The sequence below is a fragment of the Equus caballus genome, chromosome 25 (assembly GCF_041296265.1).
Source record: "Equus caballus isolate H_3958 breed thoroughbred chromosome 25, TB-T2T, whole genome shotgun sequence".
In the NCBI taxonomy this organism is placed as follows: Eukaryota; Metazoa; Chordata; class Mammalia; order Perissodactyla; family Equidae; genus Equus; species Equus caballus.
Genome location: NC_091708.1, coordinates 29,683,705 through 29,703,063, shown reverse-complemented (window position 1 = coordinate 29,703,063; position 19,359 = coordinate 29,683,705). Strand labels below are relative to the sequence as shown.

The following is a 19,359-nucleotide window of genomic DNA, read 5'->3' as shown; positions in this document are numbered from 1 at the left end:
TACTTTCCTGTCCCGTTGATAATGGTCTTAGCCATCTCACTTACTTTGAACTCTGAGATGACAGCAAGTATGACATAAGCAAGAGCTTGAAATGTGCTTGCACAGTGGAGTTCCCCTTTTGTGCCTTCTCAGATCTCTGGGAATATGTCCCACATAGCCTTCTGGTCCAAAGAAGATGAGAGACACGTGAAGTAGACCTGAATTCAACCTGCAACTTGAGCAAACAAAACCCAGTCTGAACAGTCTGACCCTCACTTGACTCACAGCCACATTAATGCATACAATCTTGAATGAAAAAAAATTTGGGAGGTGATTCTTAATGGCAGAAACTAGCTAGTACTAGATTCAACAATTGAATCTTAGCTTGCCCAATCTAGCTCTTCACTTTGGCCAGCTTCTTTAACTTATTATATTTTCAGTTTCTTCCTATGTAAAATGGTAATATAAAACAAGCTGCATGGATTTGCCTTGATGAGGAAATCAAATGTTATATATGAAGCACCAGGCATATGGCAGGTGCTTCTAGTTGCTTCCTAAGAATATCCAACAAGCTCAGCTCTCCAGATAGGCACTCTGGCCAGTTTTTCTGGCTTGTTCCTTGCTGTCTTTACCAATCTTCATTCTTCTCCCTCAGTAGTGACTCCAACACTTTTTCTTTTTTGCTTGAGAAATTTCAATAAGCATGCAGCATTAGTTGGATAGTCCATGCTGGCATTTGAGCTTCCAATATGTGTTTATAATTATGCCACATTATCTTAATTACAATGATGTGAGGAAGGGTGTGAGGGGGGGGAGGATTTAAAAGAAAACTGTTCAGAAAAACGCTCCATGAAAAATAACCCACAGAAAGGGGACGACAGGTCTGCGATTGTGGCTGTAATTGGAAATGGCACTATTAATACAATACTTATTCATTTTATATAATAAAAAAATGGAAGCACTTTTTGCAATTACCCAATTCCAAATGAAATTAACATTCCGTGGCATTTCCCATAAATGGTTGGTTTGCACACATCGATGGAGACAATTAGCTTGGAAGTGAATGAGGGTTGTGACTGGAGAGAGGATGAGGTAGGGAGGGTCAGGCACATCCATAAGGACAAGGACGAAAAAAGGGATTCAGACTTTTCTGAAGATGGGGAAACAGTGAAGATTAGAGCAGGCAATATGTCTGGTGTCCAGAAAGAACACTGAGACTTCAAGGATTGGACTTGCAGGTCAAAGCCACAGAGATATTCACGATAAGCTCATAGAACAGGGGACAGTAAATACTTGCATGAGTTGTGTTTACGTAAGTTTCAAGTTCAGTCATCCACAAACCCTCCTACTTATTTAACCAGTGCCGTCCTTGGCTGTCTGCCTGAACCCTCTAGTTCTGCCCAAATCCTAGAGTCTGGGTCGTGGTCTTGCCCAACAATCTCTGCCCTGCTGCCACTCACTCGCTGAGGCTCTTGATAAGTTGAAGAAATTTCTTCATGCCATGACCTTTTTTTTCCTTTTCTGTCATGAATGTTTTGATTAAGTTTGGTAGGCAAGTTGATGATGGTAAGGAAAGCGTCACTTACAGGGCATCCTTTTGTAATTGAAAAGGAGGACATTCAGGTAACTTTTGGATATATTGGGGTGTAATTAACTCTCAAATCCTGTAGTTATATGCCATCCCCAGGAGGAAAACGAGGATGCATTCTTGATTTTTCTCTCTTCTATTTAGATCTAAGTCCTATCATTCCTGTCCATTCTAACTCTTAAATATATATATTTTTTCCAATATTTATCTTGTTGCCCATTTCCTTTGACAGTGCCATAGTCAAGATCTGCATCTTCTTTTGTCTAGACTTACACAGCCTCCTTAAAGAAATTCATAGTCGCTAGAACTGGACTTCAGTTAATATCTTGAGTCCTCCCAAAATAATTAGTATTGGGACCCTTAACACAGTTTGAATTATAAGCTTATATTCTTCTTCTACAAAAGGCAATTTATTGAAGCGTTTACCTCATATGTTTGTTGTGAATATTAAATTGGAAAATTCAGGTAAAATGCTTAGCACAGTTACTGGCACGTGCTGAGTAGCTCAATACCTTTCACTCATTTTATCATTATCCATTATTTTCCCTAAGATCCCTCTTCTACACTGACAGTCGCATTGATCTTTCTTAAGTATGTCTCTGACAGTGCCACTCTTCTGATCAAAATCTTCCTATATATACACATATCTTATAATACACATATGTATAATCTTCCCTATTATACAGAGTGAAGTGCAAATGATTAGGTTGGCATTTAGGCTTCTTTCTGATGTGGTTGCAACCTCTTTCTCACCTCATCTGCGGCAGTATCCCTCCGGGAACACTGAACTCCAGCCATACTAAATGACTCATCATTTTTTGAACTGAAGATGACTTTAGACTTCTGCATCTTTATACATGCCACCTAGGAAAACTCTCTCATCCTTCTTTGATATCCCATACCCAGCATCAAAGTGTTACTTCAGTCCCTGTGCTTTGCAGATGGATGGTAAAGTCCACTAGACAAAGACACGTCTCTCTCTACTTGGCTTTCTGGATATGGAACTCCATATCCTCCTCTTGTCATTTTTTTTTTTTTAGTGCTTGAGTCACCGGTTAATTGAAGAATTCTTTTTGATGTCCAGCCCAACTCAGTCCAGCTTTAATTTAACTTCATCTTTGTATCATTCATTGCATCATCAGGCTCTTTGAGAACTAACTCTGAAATGCCACCTGGATGATTGGCTTCCAGCAGGTTTCCTACTGACTTGGATCCATGTGTCTTTTTTCATTCCAGTTTGTAATTGCTAGAGATGTGCATGTCTCCCCTCCACTTTCCTCCTCTGTGTTCAAACATCGCTTAGGAGGTAGATGCTCTGGCCATGAAAAGAGGCAAGTGGGAGGTTGAGAGCTTCCCTCTTGTCAATGTCTTCCTTTCTCAAGCATCATTAACTTATTACAAACCAGTGGAGACTTGCCAATTTTCCACACAGCTGATGACTTGCTATTATATCTTAGCTTTCTTCTGCCTAGAAGCAGATAATGGATCAATTATTTCTGAGCCCAGAGGCATGGACAAGTGGGTTTATGTCTGTCTTGGAGCAATGAAGAAAGGAAGTTGAAAATGGCATCTTCCCAATCTGTACACATAAGAGCAAAGTGAATTTCTTTAGATTTCTGCTAAGGAGAAGACTATTCAAATTAAGATTTTTTTCTTTCTCTATAATCATTGAAAGGCACTCAGAATAAAAATTAGAACCTCAAGTTTTAAATTCACAGAATGGTGAACTTTTAGGGTTATCATTGGTCTAACTTACATTTAGTCCACCTTTATCTAACGCTTGAATCTCTTCTATGTTATTTTTGCAGTACGACACCTCTACCTGATTACTTCCAGTGTCAAAGGATTTATCACCTCCACAAGGTCTTCCTTCCATAGTTAGAAAGTCCTGTCAGATAGGGGGCTCATAAAATAATAAATATTACTATTATGATTATTATTGATATTATTATTCTGAAGATCATGGATCTTGGTACCAGACAGATCTGGGTTTGAATCCCAGCCCTACCACCTAGTTACCTTAATCCAGTGGTTCTCAACCAAGGATGATTTTGTCCCTCAAGAGGTAGTGCGCAATATCTGGTGACACTTGGTTGTCACAACCCGAGGAGGGGACTACTGACATCTAATCAGCAGATGCCAGGGATGTTGCTAAACATTCTAGAATACATAGGACAGCCCTTGCAACAAAGAATTATCCAGGCTTGAAGATGAGCAATGCCAAGATTGAGAAACCCTGCCTTGGTCAGGAACCTTAACTGCGTCAGGGTCAGTTTTCTTGTCTGTAAAAGAGAGATAGAAATAGAGTTTGCTTTGCAATGTCATTGAAAATTACATAAAATGATTTCTGCAAAGCACTTTAGCAAGTGTCTGGCCCAGTGTAAGCACCCAAAAAAATTGGTTCTTGTAATTATATCATATGTAATGCATGTATCATGGTGCATGGAACGGAGCTACAGCAATAAGAATGTGAAACGTTAGTATTAGAAGTAGATTTAGTACTATAGCCTGTCAAATAATTGAAGGCAGCTAACTTTTCCTTCCTTGCAGTGTCTTGTTTTTCCTTATGATACCATTACAAGCCATTACATCAGACTAGCTTCTCATAGCTGGACCTGCTCTACTGGCTAACAGTATTCTTAACGTGACACTCAGATCTCAACACACTCCTCTGGGTGTGGTCTGAGCATGGCACAGAGGAGCTGTCCCATTCTTGGTTCTAAGACTTATGCTTCTATTAATGTGGCTTAAGAATATGTGTTACTTTCTCATTAACCATCTTCCTGTTAACTCACCTTGAGATTTCTGTTGCCCAAATTCTTGAATGGGAATTACATAAGTGAGGAGAGCAGGGAAGAACACCCAGCTGAATCTGTGTTTATAAAGTCTATATTATTGATGAGGACTCCAAAGAATCTTCTTGGATACCCACATTTAACCCAGGTATTTGGGCTCCAACTTCTGGAGGTTTAAATCAGGAAGTGACTGTTAAGAGAGAAAGGGTGAGGAAGAAGAGGCGGACACTGAGAGGAGAGGGAGAGCACACGTTGTTTATATTCCAAAAATACTCCCTTATCAGAACAGTGGCTGGAGTGTGAGCCCCCTTCGAGGGCTGTCGGAATCTCCTGTGTTGTTACTAGACAAGCTTGGTTTGGAGGTTCTCTCACAGTCTCTCTGTCTCTCTGTCTGTCTCTTTATCCCATTTCTCTACCTCATTGCGCACGTCTAGCAAAGCGAGAGCATTCGTCAAGACCCATCCGCCCGTGCACGCCGGCTCCCTGTGCAAATGGCTCCCTACGATGGATCTCTATTATTTCACCAAAAAACATCAGAGGAGGAATTTGTTCTGCTCCACTGACGATATGATTTCCAGTCTTCTCTACTGCCTTAGCTTAGCTTTTTGGCTGTTCCCTGGGAAAAGGATAGAGAAAAAAGGAGGTATCCATAATACTTTGCTGAGCCCCTTCAACTAGGACTAAATAAGGAAAGAAGATGATAATTCAGTGTTATCCAGCCATGGAATAAAACTAATACCTGAGATCTGACCCCATATCCACACGTAGCCCCCCAGAGATGCTTGGGACAGCCCCAACTTTCCATAGGTTGATCCCTTTTCTGCTCCCTCCGCCTCCTTCTTTTGTTCCTCCTCCTTTTTGCATCATTTCAGCAGTGGTTAAGAGCAGAGAAGTCAGACCAGCTTGGGCTCCAAGTCAAGCTCTGTCCCCATATGGGGATACTAATATCACCCACTTCCCAGGCTTGTGGTGAGTAGCCTATGAGGTAATGGTGCCTGGCATAGAGTAAACACTCAACAAATATGAGTTAATGGTGTCACTAGTGTGCTTATTTAAATCTTTCTTGTAGGTATCCTCATCTCCATTTAGTAAATGAAGAACAGCTGAGGCTCGGAGAGGCAGGGTCGTTGTACTTAAGGGTGAGCAGGTGCTAACAGGCCCATCCAGGATTTGAACTTCAGTGTAATAATAACTTTGCACCGTGTTTTTACCATGTTATTTTGCCTCACCTCATTGTATGTCCACTGTCTATTTGGTTGAGGCTGTGAAGAGCAGAATTTAGAACCCCAGTCTTTACTAGTAATAGTAGAGTCGCAATATTGCAAACTTTAGAGTGACCTAGCTTATCAAGTGCTTGAACATGCCTCTCACAGAAATTCTTATTTCCCAAGGCTCAGAGAGGCTTGGTGAAATGTCCAAAGTCACACAGCAGCTGAGCCGGAAATGAAGATCTGGTCTTCTTCCTCCAGATCTGCTGAGTTTCCAATTCAGGATTCTCTGCTATCCCCTCCCCCTGAGGATTCTCTGTAGCTCTCTGCTTGTGTTTTTGTGTGGTGGTGGCAGGTAATCATGAACAATAAAGCAAGCCTGCTCCAACTGTCACGTAGAAATGGGAAATTGAAATTATAAGTCATTAAATGGAAAATCCTGAGCCTTATAGTAATGCCAACTCAGCCTCAATCCATTATTATCTATATATTTAGCTAGTCTATTTTTAAGAGTTTAATATTGAGAAATAGGACATATTTATAATGCAGCTGCATTAATTCCACTCCAAAATCTCTGCCATTTGCTATAGTTGACTGAACATGTGTTTAAATTTATAATCGCCCTTTTGCACTGGGAAGATTTGCCCTTAGTTTAAAGAAAGATGGGTGTAAAATCTTCCAGTTGAAGTAGTGACAGTTGTTCGAGCTCCGTATCCTACTGTCTGGTCAGCCCCCTTCCCTATCACAGCATGGGTTAGCAAAGGACCTATGTCACAACGTATGTTTTTCATGCCTCGCATTCAGTGCTCAGTCGTGCACACCATGGACCATTTGTTCATTCATTCAGCAAGCATAACCTGACCCTGAAAGCTCTGAATGGGTGTGTTAACTCTCTTTAGGCTACTGAAGAGGGACAACTCAGTTTCAGGTGGTTGTTATTTCCAGGATTATCTTCATAATTATTGGTAATATTGTCTAAAGGGAAGCTGGCTGAGGGGGCTTCCTTTCATCCACTCCAGTGTGGAAGTCAGCTCATTAAGCCATGTTTATTGGTCCCGCTGCAAAACAAGCCATGAAGTAGTATTTAAAGATATTTGTCCAGCTCTGCTATTTATATGCTATATGACCCTTGAAAAATTAATTAATCTTGGTGTGCCTCACTCATTTATAAGATGGAAACAATGATATGTATCTTGGCAAGTCGTGTATCAATCACTGCTAGAATAACACTACATAACAAATAACTACAAAATCCCAATGTCCTCCAATAATAAGCATTGCTTTGTCATGTGTCTGAGGGTCAGATGGAGTGTTGTGCTCGTTTCACAGTGGTTTGTTCATCATCTACTGGTTGGCTGTGGTCAGTAACCTAGGCCGTAGGAGTAGGAGTAGGGTGACGCTGCTCCGTGGTGCAGAGCTGTGAGTCTACCATGTGTCGCTCATCCTCCTTGGACCAGCAGGCTAGCTTGGACAGGTCCTCCTCATGGTGATGGCAGGTGTAAATGTGCAAGCAGAAATATGTGATGTCTCTTGAACCGTATGCTCGTAACTGTCACATACTGACTTCCACTCACATACCGTTGGTCTAAACAAGTCACACAGCCAAGGGCAAATCAAGGGGCAGTGAGGTACACTCCTTCTACAGTGAAGCTATACAAAAGGATGAGTTCAGGGAGGGCTGAAGAAATGAAGCTAATAGTTCCATGTATTGCAGTCATTATGAGAATTGCATTGAATCATGGCTGTGTTTACCTTAAAATAATACCTGTCCCATCGTAAGCGCTCCATAAATGGTAAATATTGTTATTGTTATTGTGGTTACATGACTAATGAGATGTTCTTGGCAAATTGAAATGGTACATTTAGGTGAACCTTGGTAACAGATCCACCAGAGAAGTCCAAGCCAACTCTCTAGGGGAAGATGTGAAACCAGGAGGAGGTGAAATTTCAGGGGAGGAAGGGAGTAGGCGTAAGAGAGTGGGATCCTCCCCTCCCTGCCAACCAGCTGCCAGGAAAACAACTTCCTCTGGCTCATAATGATGTAGCTAGACCTTCATCAGCAACAGATGTATATAAAATCCCAAATGTTTGCCACGGTATGCCCAAATTAAGGACCTGGTGATTGCTTAGAGGTCAAAGCACAAACGTGATGAGCATGACAGAGCAAGTTATAAGAATAGACAGAGGGCCATGAGCAAAAGCTCTGTTTCCAGGATCAATGTTGCAGCCATATCCAGGTTCCAGGTTATGGCTGGATCCAATGTGTGACCGTGATGGAGGGTGGCTGAAGTAGAGTGGAGACAGAAGCCCTGGATGTTACAGGGGCCAGGGAGGATACATGAGAGGACAACATCGAGTTGGAATCCACAGTCCTTGATGAAAGGTGATGAGTTACCCCAAAGGGAAGTGGGGAACCTAGCATGTATTAAGCTTTGACTGGGTTAAGCAAGGCCCTCTGCAAGCTTATCTCACTTAAGCCAGCAAACAATAATGATAATAAAGCTCTACTTCATTGAGTGCTTAATCCGTTTTGAGTACTGTGCTAAGCACTTTGCATATATTATTACGTTGAATTTAATGCAAAAACCCCACAATTCTTGAGGGCGATTTATGCTCAAGGTTTTACAGATGAGGAACTGGGGCTTAGAGAAGTTAAGGAACATGCCCATTTTTGTCACATAATGAATAAGTGATCAAACGTAGGTGTCAACCCAAGTCTCTCAGATTCCCACACTGCATGCCCTCTCTACACCCAGAGTATCTGAGATAACAGTAGCATGGACAGGGCTGGACTGCAGGGCTTTCAAAACAGGTGGGCTTTTTGAAAGGTCCAGGAAAGGAGGTGGGAGTGGGTAGCAAGAGTCAGCCCTTATTCCTAGCTTGAAGATAGATTTTCTTGGTGATAAAATCTTCTCTCATTTTAAACTCTAGAAGAACCAAATAGTGTGGGATGTTTTTTACAGTCCTTGTCTCTTCCTCCTGCCAATGGTCTTCTTTATATCATCCTCTTTACCTGGTTCTGCATTCTTTAAGGCTCAGACAAGTTGGCATCTCCTCTGGGAATTTTCCATAGGCTTTCTGCTCACAAAAGAAATCAGAGGGCAGGTGGTCTTGTGACACTTCCCTCTCTGCCTGCGCCTTTAACACACTCTATTGTCATTCTCTTTGCATGTCTCTTCCACTAAACAGTGTCGTGTTTTAAAGAAGGGGCAATGTTCAGTTCATCACTGTGTCCTCGCTGCCCACTTCTGGAAGCAGCACCCACTATTGGTGTTGGCTGAAGAATTCCTACTGTAGAGTCTCGGTGGCCCTCTAGTCCCAAGGAGTGCTGAGCCACATACATGGCCTTGCTGTACAGTTACAGAAGGGATGAATCTAGGAGAGGAATCTGACTAGTGGCTGTGAGTTCCATTAGATTCTGGGCATGCACATGCCGCCTGAAGTTGGACAGAAGATCTGAATTTGCTATGATTGATGGTTTAAGATCTTTTTGGCAATGATACTATTAACTCTCATCTTTAAAATGCTTACTCTGCATCAGGCATGATGATAAGCATTTTAACATCTCATTTAATCCAAAAACAGCTTTTCGAATTTGGAATTGCAAGCCATGTTTTCACACTCAAGAGAAGCAAAGGCTCTGAGTGGGTAAGTGATTTGCCCAAGTCTCACAGCTGGTAAGAAACATAGCTAACATTTCAAACTGTGGCTGACTCCGGAGCCTTTCCATAGCCATGCCTTGCCTCTAAGATGGTAATAAAGTGACCAAGTAGTCTTTAACCCAGCCTATCTAATTACTTGACTCTTTCTCCCTTGAACAGAAATTGGTCATTTGTGGTATCAACTCTAGCGACCTTTGGAAATCTCCTTTGCTTTTATGAGCGCTATAAAGTGGGAGGTTGTAAGGACAGCATTAGTTGAGAGAGGTGAAAGTGCTTTGCAAACTGTGGAGTGCAATTCCTGTGGTCATTGCATTCATCTTGTGGAACGTACATTTCATTTACATTTAGAATTCCAAGACCGTGGAGCTGGGAGGAATCTTAGAGACCATCTGTGTCCTAGCTAGGGACTGTGAAACCAGCTCCAGAGAACCTGGATGGTATTGTATTTTTAACAAAACAAAGGAAAATATCACTAAATTTAATTCCATCATTCAAACTCAATGCAGTTCTCCAGCAGAAACTATGACCACCCTACAAGTCATCACTGTTAACGGACAGGCCCAAGATCATGTATACAAGAAAAGGCTGACCCCAAGTTTTTCAATTGATATTTGTGACTTTTTGTTCATTTGTCTTGTCTGCAGGCACTTGCTAGAAGATAAGCTATACCAGGCAGCAAAGGTTTAAGAAAACACATGAGAGAAAAAACTAAAAAGAGAGAAAATTCTATCCATCAGCATTTTATCCCTGAGAATTGGAAAGATGTGGCCATTTTTAAAAATGTGTACATGGGTTTTAAATTTGTTCTAGTAGTAGAGTAACCTCATCTAGCCAAGGAGACTAGCTGTTTTCTTTGCTACTTTTAAAAAAAATCTTTTCATGAACAGATGACTCCCATTTGAAACGGAATGTTCAATTCAGTGACTGGACTCTCACAACTTCCAAATTTGGTGATTCTTTGCATTTACACCAGGTCTTCCCAGATGAGTTATACTTTAGAGCTGGGATGTCTTCTCTTATTATCTTCCCCCAACTCCTGGAATTTGAGTGTACCCAGCCCAAAGCTTGGGAATACAAACTGAGGTCTGCATTAGGGTTCTCTAGAGAAACAGAACCTATAGGAGATATAGATATCTGTATCTATTGGTATATAGATAAAGATATAGATATCTATATCTATATCATCTATTGGTTATGTACTATCTATTATCTATCTCTCTATTTGTCTGTCTATCTGTCTATCTATCTATCATCTATTTAGAGAAAGAAATTTATTTTAAGGAATCGTCTCATGTGATCGTGAAGGCTGACAAGTCCGAAATTTTCAGGGCAGGTTGGTAGACTAGAGATCCAAGGAAGAGTTGATGTCGCAGCTCAAGTCTGAAGGTAATCTGCTGGCAGAATTCCATTTGCTTTGGGAGAGGTCAGTCTTTTTTCTGTTAAGGCCTTCAACTAGTTGCGTGAAGGTCACTCACATTATGGAAGGTTATCTTACTCAAAGTCTACTAATTTAAATGTTAATCTCATTTAAAAACTACCTTCACAGAAACATCTAGAATAATGTTTGACCAAATATCTGGGTACCATGGCCTAGCCAAGTTGACACATAAATTAATCATCACAAGAGCTGATGTTAAAATTGTCCTGTAATTTGGGGACACAGGGAGGAGGAGTAGAAATAGGAGACTTGAGTGTTGGACCTTGGTCTGCTGCTGACTTATGACTGTCTCTCAGTGCCTCTATTTTCGCATCTGAATAAAAGGGGACATATGTGCTCTCTAAAGGAATTTCCAAGGGCCAGCCCGTGGCCGAGTGGTTAAGTTTGCACACTGCGCTTCGGTGGGCAGGGTTTTGCAGGTTCGGACACTGGGTGTGGACGTGCCACCACTCATCAGGCCATGCTGAGGTGGCATCCCATGTAGCACAACCAGAGGCACTCACAACTAGGCTATACAACTATGTACTGGGGGGCTGTGGGGAGAAGAAGAAAAAAAAAGATTGACAACAGTTGTTAGCTCAGGTGCAATCTTTAAAAATAAAATAAAACAAAATCAAACGTAGCTTGCAACTTTAATACTTCAAACCAGGAAACTGGCTTAGTCTAGGTTCCTTTAGGCTAAAGCTGACCCTGACACAAGGATTTAGGGACATGTCATTAAAAAAAGAAATTTCCAAAGTGGTTATCTTATAATGCAGATGACTTTCAAAATGAATGAATGAATGAAAGAATGAATGAATAGATTGCTGAATCATGAAGCTGAAGGGTAAGTGAGAGGAAATTGGGTAATGGTTACTCTTTCTTGAGCACTTCTATGTTCTAGAAGCTCTGTTAGACATTTATGTACATCATTACATTTAATCTTCTCAACAACTCTACCGATTTTACGGAGGAGGAAACCGAGGGATGTAAAGAAGAAGGGAGTGGCTCAAGGTCACACAATGGCAGAGCCAACATTGGAACCTGAGTGCGCTTTCGCACTTGCGCTAGGCAATATGGCCAATTAATGCCCACCTATTGCTTGGTTCTCCAAACCTAGTTCTGTAATGAGACAGAACTGACAAAAGGGGCATGAACTGAGCCTAGGACCTCCAGGCTGTACATCTTGACCATCAGCACTGAGCGATCTTCCTCTGGCAGAGCAGGGCAGTCTCCAATCAAGTTTGAACCCCTAGCTCCAGCCAGGGCCATATTGCCTGGGGCTCCTTGGTGAGATGATTTAAGAGGGGCTAGGCTATCAGAGTCACTTTCTAGGACTCGAGAAGTCACATCCAAACTCAAAGACTGGGATATCCATCTGCATCCACCAGGCAAACTAGAAAAAGTATGTGTACGGTGGTGCAGTGGGTGGAGCAGGGTCATGAGAGTGACTGAAACCTGGGTCCAAATCCCAGATCTGCCATTTCTAAGCTGTGTGACCCTAGGAGACGATTTCACTTCTCTGACTCTCAGTTTCCTGATTTCTAAACAGCAGCTAAAGATATTTAACCTTTCAAGGTTGTGAGGAGGAGTAAATGAGAAAACAGAGGGTAATGCCAGGTTCCTTGCTTGGCAAAGAGTTGGTATTCAAGAATTGTGAATTTTCTTCCTACAGAGGCTGGATGAGTCTAGAAAAATTAAACTGGTGATAAAGGTGATACAGGAAATTGAACCCAAACCCATATGAGTTTCAGTGGTGGAACATCCCAGGGTTTGTGAGAGAAAGAGCAGCGGATGAGAGTTTGAATGTAGAATTGTTGAGTGCCAGTGTAGACAGAGTGTGTATTGCTTGTGCTACAGGATAGAGGATCAGGCTGAAGCTTACCTTGCATCTGGAAACCGACACACCCCTCATGGCTTTACAAAGGCACTCGGAGTCTGCCCTCTCCTTTCTCTTCTCTTGGCTTCTCTGTATCTTCTTCTCTCCTTTTACTCCTTGCCCTTCTGTTCTCTCGTCATTGTTTCCCTGCTTACTCCTCTCCTTTCCACTCTTCTTTGCCTTCTCCTTTCCTGCCGCTGCCCTTGATTATTAAGCACAATTTTCCTTCCCGTTATTGTTTTCTCTTCCTCCTCCCTCCTCCCTCTTCCTCTTCTCTCTCTCTGTCTCGGTGTGGTGGCCAGAGCTCCTCTCCTCAGGCCCCAGTGGCTCATTCCCATTAAACTTGACAATCTCTCATATGTCACTTAGAAAGAGGCAGCTTCCCCCTCCTCTCCCTCCCTTTCCTGGGCCTGCCGCGATGCTCAGATCGAGCACCATCTGTTGCATTCATCCAGGCGACGGGTGAGCATTTTGCCGCTCTGAGGAGGCAGAGCTCAGCGGGTAGCAGGAGGTAATCTGGCTTGTTTGGACAACTTGATATATTGATATTGATAGAGCTACCAAATGGGATCGGGAGGGGTGGGGTCAGGAGAGAGTGATACGCAGGATGAAATAGGCCATGGAGGGGTTTGCACAAGTACTTCCCCCTCTAAGCCTGTCTGGGCTCTTGGCACTGTCGCTGAGGCAAGAGCAGCCAAACAGATGGATGGGATTTGCTACAGTCAAGATCAGAAACCCTTGCAGCTCAGGGGAGCAAACCTCCCCTCTCTGTGTGTCTTCCTCTCCTCCCAGCCAGTCAAATATGCATCAGCTTAGAAGAAAGTAAAGCAGAAATAACAGGATGGGAAGAGGCTGACCTTTAGGAATTGCTGAATGTCAGAGCCGTGACGAAAAGGATGGTGTATCAGTCAAGGTCCCAGCTGGACAACAAAGGTGCCCTCAAATGGGATTTTCAGGAGCAATTCAATGCAGAGACTATTTATAGAGGTCTAGGCAGATTGAAGAGAATCAACATGGGGTTATCGAGGAACCAAGGGCAACAAATATCGGGAAGCCACTACTAACCCCTAGAACTGAAGAGGCAGGGAGGGGAAATGGTTTTACTGGAGCCTGTGAGAACTGAAACTATGGAAAAGGGGCCCCTGGCAGCAGCTGTAATTGTTGAGGGTCCCAGACTCTATCAGAAATATGATGCAGAACAGGAAAGGGACAAGGGAAGACATACCGCCCATTCTCTCCTCCCATACCCTGCCAGAGCATACCATGGGGCAAACCCAGCTAGTAGCCAGATTGCTAGGAGCCATGAAGTGGCCCGTAGAGTGTCTGCCTCCAGGACACAGAATGGGGTAGCATGAACCAGGGGTGGAGGATGGATCTGGGGGTGCAAATGGAGAACAGCCAGTACATCTGAGGAATGAATATGTGTTCCATTGCCCGCACTGTACCAGAAACTCATGTCCTTAACCATTGCACACACTCCCTACCTCTTCCAAGGAATGCACGTATAAAGCTCAGCTTTCTCCTAGAGTGTGAGACCCACATAACTGTCTACTCAACCCCTCCACTTAGACATCTGGAAGACACCAAATGTTCATATCTAAACACAAACTCATGTGGACTCCCCTCAAGCTTGTTCTTTTCCAGGATTCCTCCTCTCATTGAGAGCTACCATCAGTCTGCCTCTCTGGATGCCAGACCAGGGGTCGCCCTCCGTTCCTCCCACTTCCTTATCCACCTTTACCAATCAGTTACCACATTCTGAGAGAGTTGGACCTACAAAATAACCCTCAAATTTACCCACTTCTCTGTCTCTACTACTCTACTCCTTCTGTCTCTCCTCTCTCTCCTCCTCTTTCTACTTCTCCACCTCCACCTCTCCCACCCTATCCAGGCAACTGTCGTCTTATACCTGGACTTCTACACTGTTGCACCATCTCCTAGGTGGCCTTCTCACTTCCGTTTCTGTCCTTCTCCAATGAATTCTTCTCTCTGCTGCCAGAGTGATCTTCGCGAAATGAAAATCTGATCAAGTCACTCTCCTATCTGATGAAACCTTCAGCATGTTCGATCCTGAACAAGGCCCAGAAGGTTTAGAGTTAGGATGAGGGCTAGGTTTAGGGTTAGCATTAAGATTAGGACTTCCTATCTCTCCAGCATTGTCTCAGGCCACTTGCTCACAGTGTGTCAGGCCCAGTGGCGATTGAAGCCCCTTCCATATTCCTTCTCCCCAAGGGGTCTTCATTGAGCCTGTTCCTTCTGTTTCTCTTGCTCTTTTCACCTCATCCCTCCTCCACCACTTCCTGTCACCTGATTGACTCAGACTCTTTTCAGAGCTTCGTCACACCACTCCCTTCCTTGAGACAAGTTTCTGGGATTTTCCTAGACTAGATCATATTCCTCTAATAGAACCTCTCATGTCATCTATCCCCTCTCCTTTGTAATATATATCACTTATAAATGTTTACCTTTATATGTCAATCATTTCATTAATATTGATCTTCCTGTCTGTCTGAGCATCATGAGGGGTTTCGTTTGTTTGATTTTTCATCATTGTACCTTGTAGCAGACTGAATGCTTGTGCCCCCTCACCCCCTCAAATTCATATTTTGAAGCCTTACCGCCAATGTGATTGTGATTGTGTCCTAGTCTACTTGGGCTGCCATAACAAAATACCATGGGCTGGGTGGCTTCGACAATAGAAATTTATTTTCTCACAGCTCTGGAGGCTGGAAGTTCAAGATCAGAGTGCCAGTGTGGCTTGAGTTCTGGCTTGCAGACGGCTGCCTTCTCACTGTGTGCCCACATGGCCTTTTCTCAGTTCATGCCCATGGAGAGAGAGGGATTTCTCTTCTTCCTTTTCTTATAAGGACATCAGTCCTATTGGATTAGGACCCTGCCTTTATGACCTCATTTAACTTTAATTATCTACTAAAAGCTCTATGTCCAAATACAGTTACATTGTAGGTCATGGCTCCAACATATGAATTCTGGGAGGACACAATTTGGTCCACAGCAGGCTGTATTTGGAGATAGATTCTTTAGGATGTAATTAAGATAAAGGAGCCCATAAAGGTGGTGCCCTAATCTGAATGGATGGTGGCCTCAGAAGAAGAGGAAGACCTCTCTCTCTCTCTCCTTGCCATGACAGCAAGGAGGCAGTCGTCTACAAGCCAAGAAGAGAGCCTTTGCTAGAACTCAACCATGCTGGCACCCTGATCCCAGACCTCCAGCCTCCAGGACTGTGAAAAAATAAATATCTGTTGTTTAAATTACCCTGTCTATGACTTTTGTTATGGTGTTCTGGGCAGACTAAGACATACCTCCTGGGCTCATCACAGATACATTATGTTTTTTTTTCTGAAAATACTGTTGAACGAATGAATGGGAAGATGAATAAATGTATAATGTTGACAGACCTGTGTGAGTCCTTCCCTTGGAGAATTCCAGACCTTGGGCTTCCTCTGAACTTTTGACCACAGTAGAGCCCAACTCTTAGAATTTGGGGCAAATCAATCTCCCCTCTGAGTTGAAAGCATCAGGATCAGACACGCCAGTGCTCCTCACGGTTGGACTGCAGCCTCTTGCTGGAGGGCTCTGCATCACAGACTTGGAGGAGGGGCCCATCTTTGGGATCTTCCTCTTGGTTCTCCTTCAAGGAGACCTAACTGAGATATCTGGGGAGAGCGATAGCAAGATAGGCATGTGAGAAAGTTATGATGCCACCACGTGGTTCATTTGTATTGTCTTTTCCTTAGCAAAGAGCGATTCCCCTCTATGTCCTCAAAGATGTGGCTTCTCAAAGAACCCAGTTCCCCAACCAGCCCTCTGGGGATAAGCTACCCCGCAGCCCCATCTGTCTAAGCTGATAAGCTTTCCCGAGAAAGCAGAAGCTCCTTAGAAATTGGTGTCGGGGTGTTCAGAAGCCTTCTTTGTCCAGTCTGGTGAAACTCCTTCAAAGAAGCAGGAATGTTTGGCACGTCCCGTCTCTTGGCATCAGACAGCAGGTAGCCGAAACTAAGGAGACACTTCCTAGATTCTAGAGACATAGATGGAGGGAGGGCTGAGTTTGAAGATTTCAAAGTCGGGCTTTCTTTGGGAATTTCTCAGAACAAAGGCACTGAGGCTGTTCAGTAGTTTCCTTTTCTTCTTCCTTGTTTCCTCTCCTGGCCTTTTATGTTGCCTCTCTCCTTCCTTTTCACACTTTTCTGCTTTTTATTCTGTGGTCCACCATTTTCTCTCTACCCTTCTGACCTCACTCTCTCCATTCACTGGAACTTTCTGTCAGTCTCAATTTTGAAATGTTGTGGAAATGCAGCTACTGACAAAGCATTGGAACATTGGACTAGGAGTAGAAGGGTTTACTCTGCCCCTTGCTAGCTTAGAGCAAGTCATATGCCTTATTTGGGGAGCCTCAATTTCTCTTCAATAAAATGAGGATATTGTGCCAAGCGATCTACGTATTACAGCACTGTAGTTTTGTCTCCTAACGTGTTGTCTGACCCATGCACTGCTGTCTACCTTCACTGCCACTGTTCTGGTTCAGGCCATCATTGCCTCTGGCTGGCCAGTTACTGCAAAGCTTCTGTGCTGGCCTCTCTCCCTGCCTCTACTTGCATTCTCCATACTCTAGTTACTAATTATTACCAAAGGGACTTAATTCAAACATGCCGGTTTCATGTTGAAAACCTTCCGATGATGACCTTTTGCCATTAGGATAAACTCTAATGTCAACGTGGCTTACAAGGCGTTCTCGCCTCTCCAGCCTCCTCTCCATTTAGCATCCTCTGTTGCAGCCACACCGAACGCTTTTCAGTTGCTTGAGCACCATGCTCTTTCTGGCTTCCCATCTTTGCACTTGCATCTCCTTCTACCCGGGGCCCTCTTATATCAGGTCTCTTCAGCAACCTCACCCTGATCCTACCTTCTTTGCTAATTCCTGCTCATCCTTAAGGTCTCAGTGTAGATATTGTCTCCTCTGGGGAGCCTACCTTGACTCTCAGGTTGGGTGAGATGAGCCTTCTTGGTGCTCCTCTAGTACTCTGTACTAGAAGTATTGCACAGTGTTTGAAATGCCTGCATATGTGTCCTACTAACTTATGGATTCCTTGAATCATAAATTGTATCTATCTTTTCACCACTGTATCTCCAGGGCCTGGAGCAGTGCCTGGAACATAGTAAGTGATGAATAAATAAATGAGTAAGCCAACAGATACATCTATCCTGGAACCTGTGGCTTCTGCATCATCACTGGGTCAGGGAGGGAGCTCCAGGGACTCAGGGTGGCCAGGCCCAGTCCTCCAGGGGCTGTGGGTGGGCCAAACCCTAACCACAGCCCCATTGCCCACCCTGTAGCAGCAGCTGAGGCGTCGCAGGACACAGTGGAATCCCTGATGCAGAAGTTCAAGGAGAGTTTCCGTGCTAACACGCCCATCGAGATCGGTCAGCTGCAGCCGGCACCGCGCAGCATCTCGGCAGGGAAGCGGAAGCGGAGGAGCAAGTCTCGAGGTAGGCCCTCCCAGCACGTTTGCCAGGATGTCAGTGGGCTGTCCTCAGGTTATGAACATAGCAGGAAGAGCTGTGCCCTCTTCTCTTGCTTCTCTGTGCTCATGGAACTCATGCTGCTGTCTCCCTGATAAGGCATCTCAGCTGAGGCCTTGGGGACAGCAGACCTGTGCCCCTGGGTGTAGAGCTAACCTCTCTGAGCCCCACTTGCCTCATCTAAGAATGGAACGGATCATCCATCTTTCAGAGTGGCTGAGAAGATGAGCAGCAATCTATGGAAAGTGCCTAGTGCAGGACCTGAGCACAGTAGATGCTCTTTAAATCGCAGCTGGTGTCAGTTTGGAGAATGCAAGAGAGGAAGACCATTCCCATGGAAGGCATCCTCAGGTGGAATCCCAGAACAGGGTCTGGGCCCATTCTTTCATAGCCTGAATAATATAGTGGTCAAGTGTAGGAGCATTGTAAATTGGGCAGAACTGGATTCAAATTTCACTTCTGCTGTTAACTAACCATGTCAACTTGGGCAGGTCACTCTACTTCTCTAAGCCACTGCTAACTCACAGAGTTGTTATAATATCTTAGCACAGTGCCCAGCCCAGCATACAATAAAAAATAAATCTTTCCCCGCTTCTCTTTCTCCTCCCATTCTCTCCTCCTCTGCCACCGCCTCCTCATCTCTTTCTTTCTCTGACCTTCTGTATTTGTGTATGAGACAAACACCCTTGTCATTGCCATTTTCCAAACCCCATCTCCTTTTCTTTCAGTCCACTCAATAGTCTCCAGCTGATCACTCTCTCCTTGGTTCTCACTTCTCCAGCCCCTGTAGCCTGGCTCTGATTATGTCACTCTCCTTCTCCCAGAGCTTCAGCGGTAGTCCAGCACCTTCAGAAGTGTTCATGCTCATGAAGATGACATTCAAGGCTGCCACAAAGCTCTGATCTCTCTGCTCTCTCTTCTAAATCCATGTGTTCTCACTGCCATGTTCTTTTCCATGCCATTCTCCCTGCATGAAATCCCCTATCCAGCCCCTGTGAATAATCATTGCCATTTATTGACACTTACTTATTCCAGGCAGCAGGCTGAATGCTATATACATTTTATCTCATTTGATCCTTAGCAACCCTATGAAACAGGTAGCGTGACAATTCCTATCTTATAGATGATGTCACTAAGGCACAGATTGCTGCAGCAACTTGCCCAAAGGGACACCCTAGTAAATAGCAGAGCCAGGAAGAACTAAGCAGTCTGAGACCCAAACATTTTAGCTGAACCACTATGTTTTATACTAGTGAAGTCCCACCTGTCTTTCCAAGCTTAACTTGCATGGCA

General features: G+C 43.8%; 1 protein-coding gene across 7 annotated transcripts in view; it reads left to right on the top strand.

Annotated features, from left to right (window-relative positions):
• Positions 1 to 19,359, top strand: part of ASTN2 (astrotactin 2) — an 828,204-nt gene that overhangs the window by 224,333 nt on the left and 584,512 nt on the right. For 3 of the 7 annotated variants that reach the window (XM_023628754.2, XM_023628755.2, XM_070251111.1), the window contains exon 4: positions 17,881 to 18,033. The exons of 2 other annotated variants lie outside the window; for them this stretch is intronic. In XM_023628754.2, the coding sequence (XP_023484522.1) occupies positions 17,881 to 18,033 (153 nt within the window). The remainder of the gene's footprint in view (positions 1 to 17,880; positions 18,034 to 19,359) is intronic. 2 more of the 7 variants (XM_070251108.1, XM_070251107.1) reach the window with 1 other exon arrangement.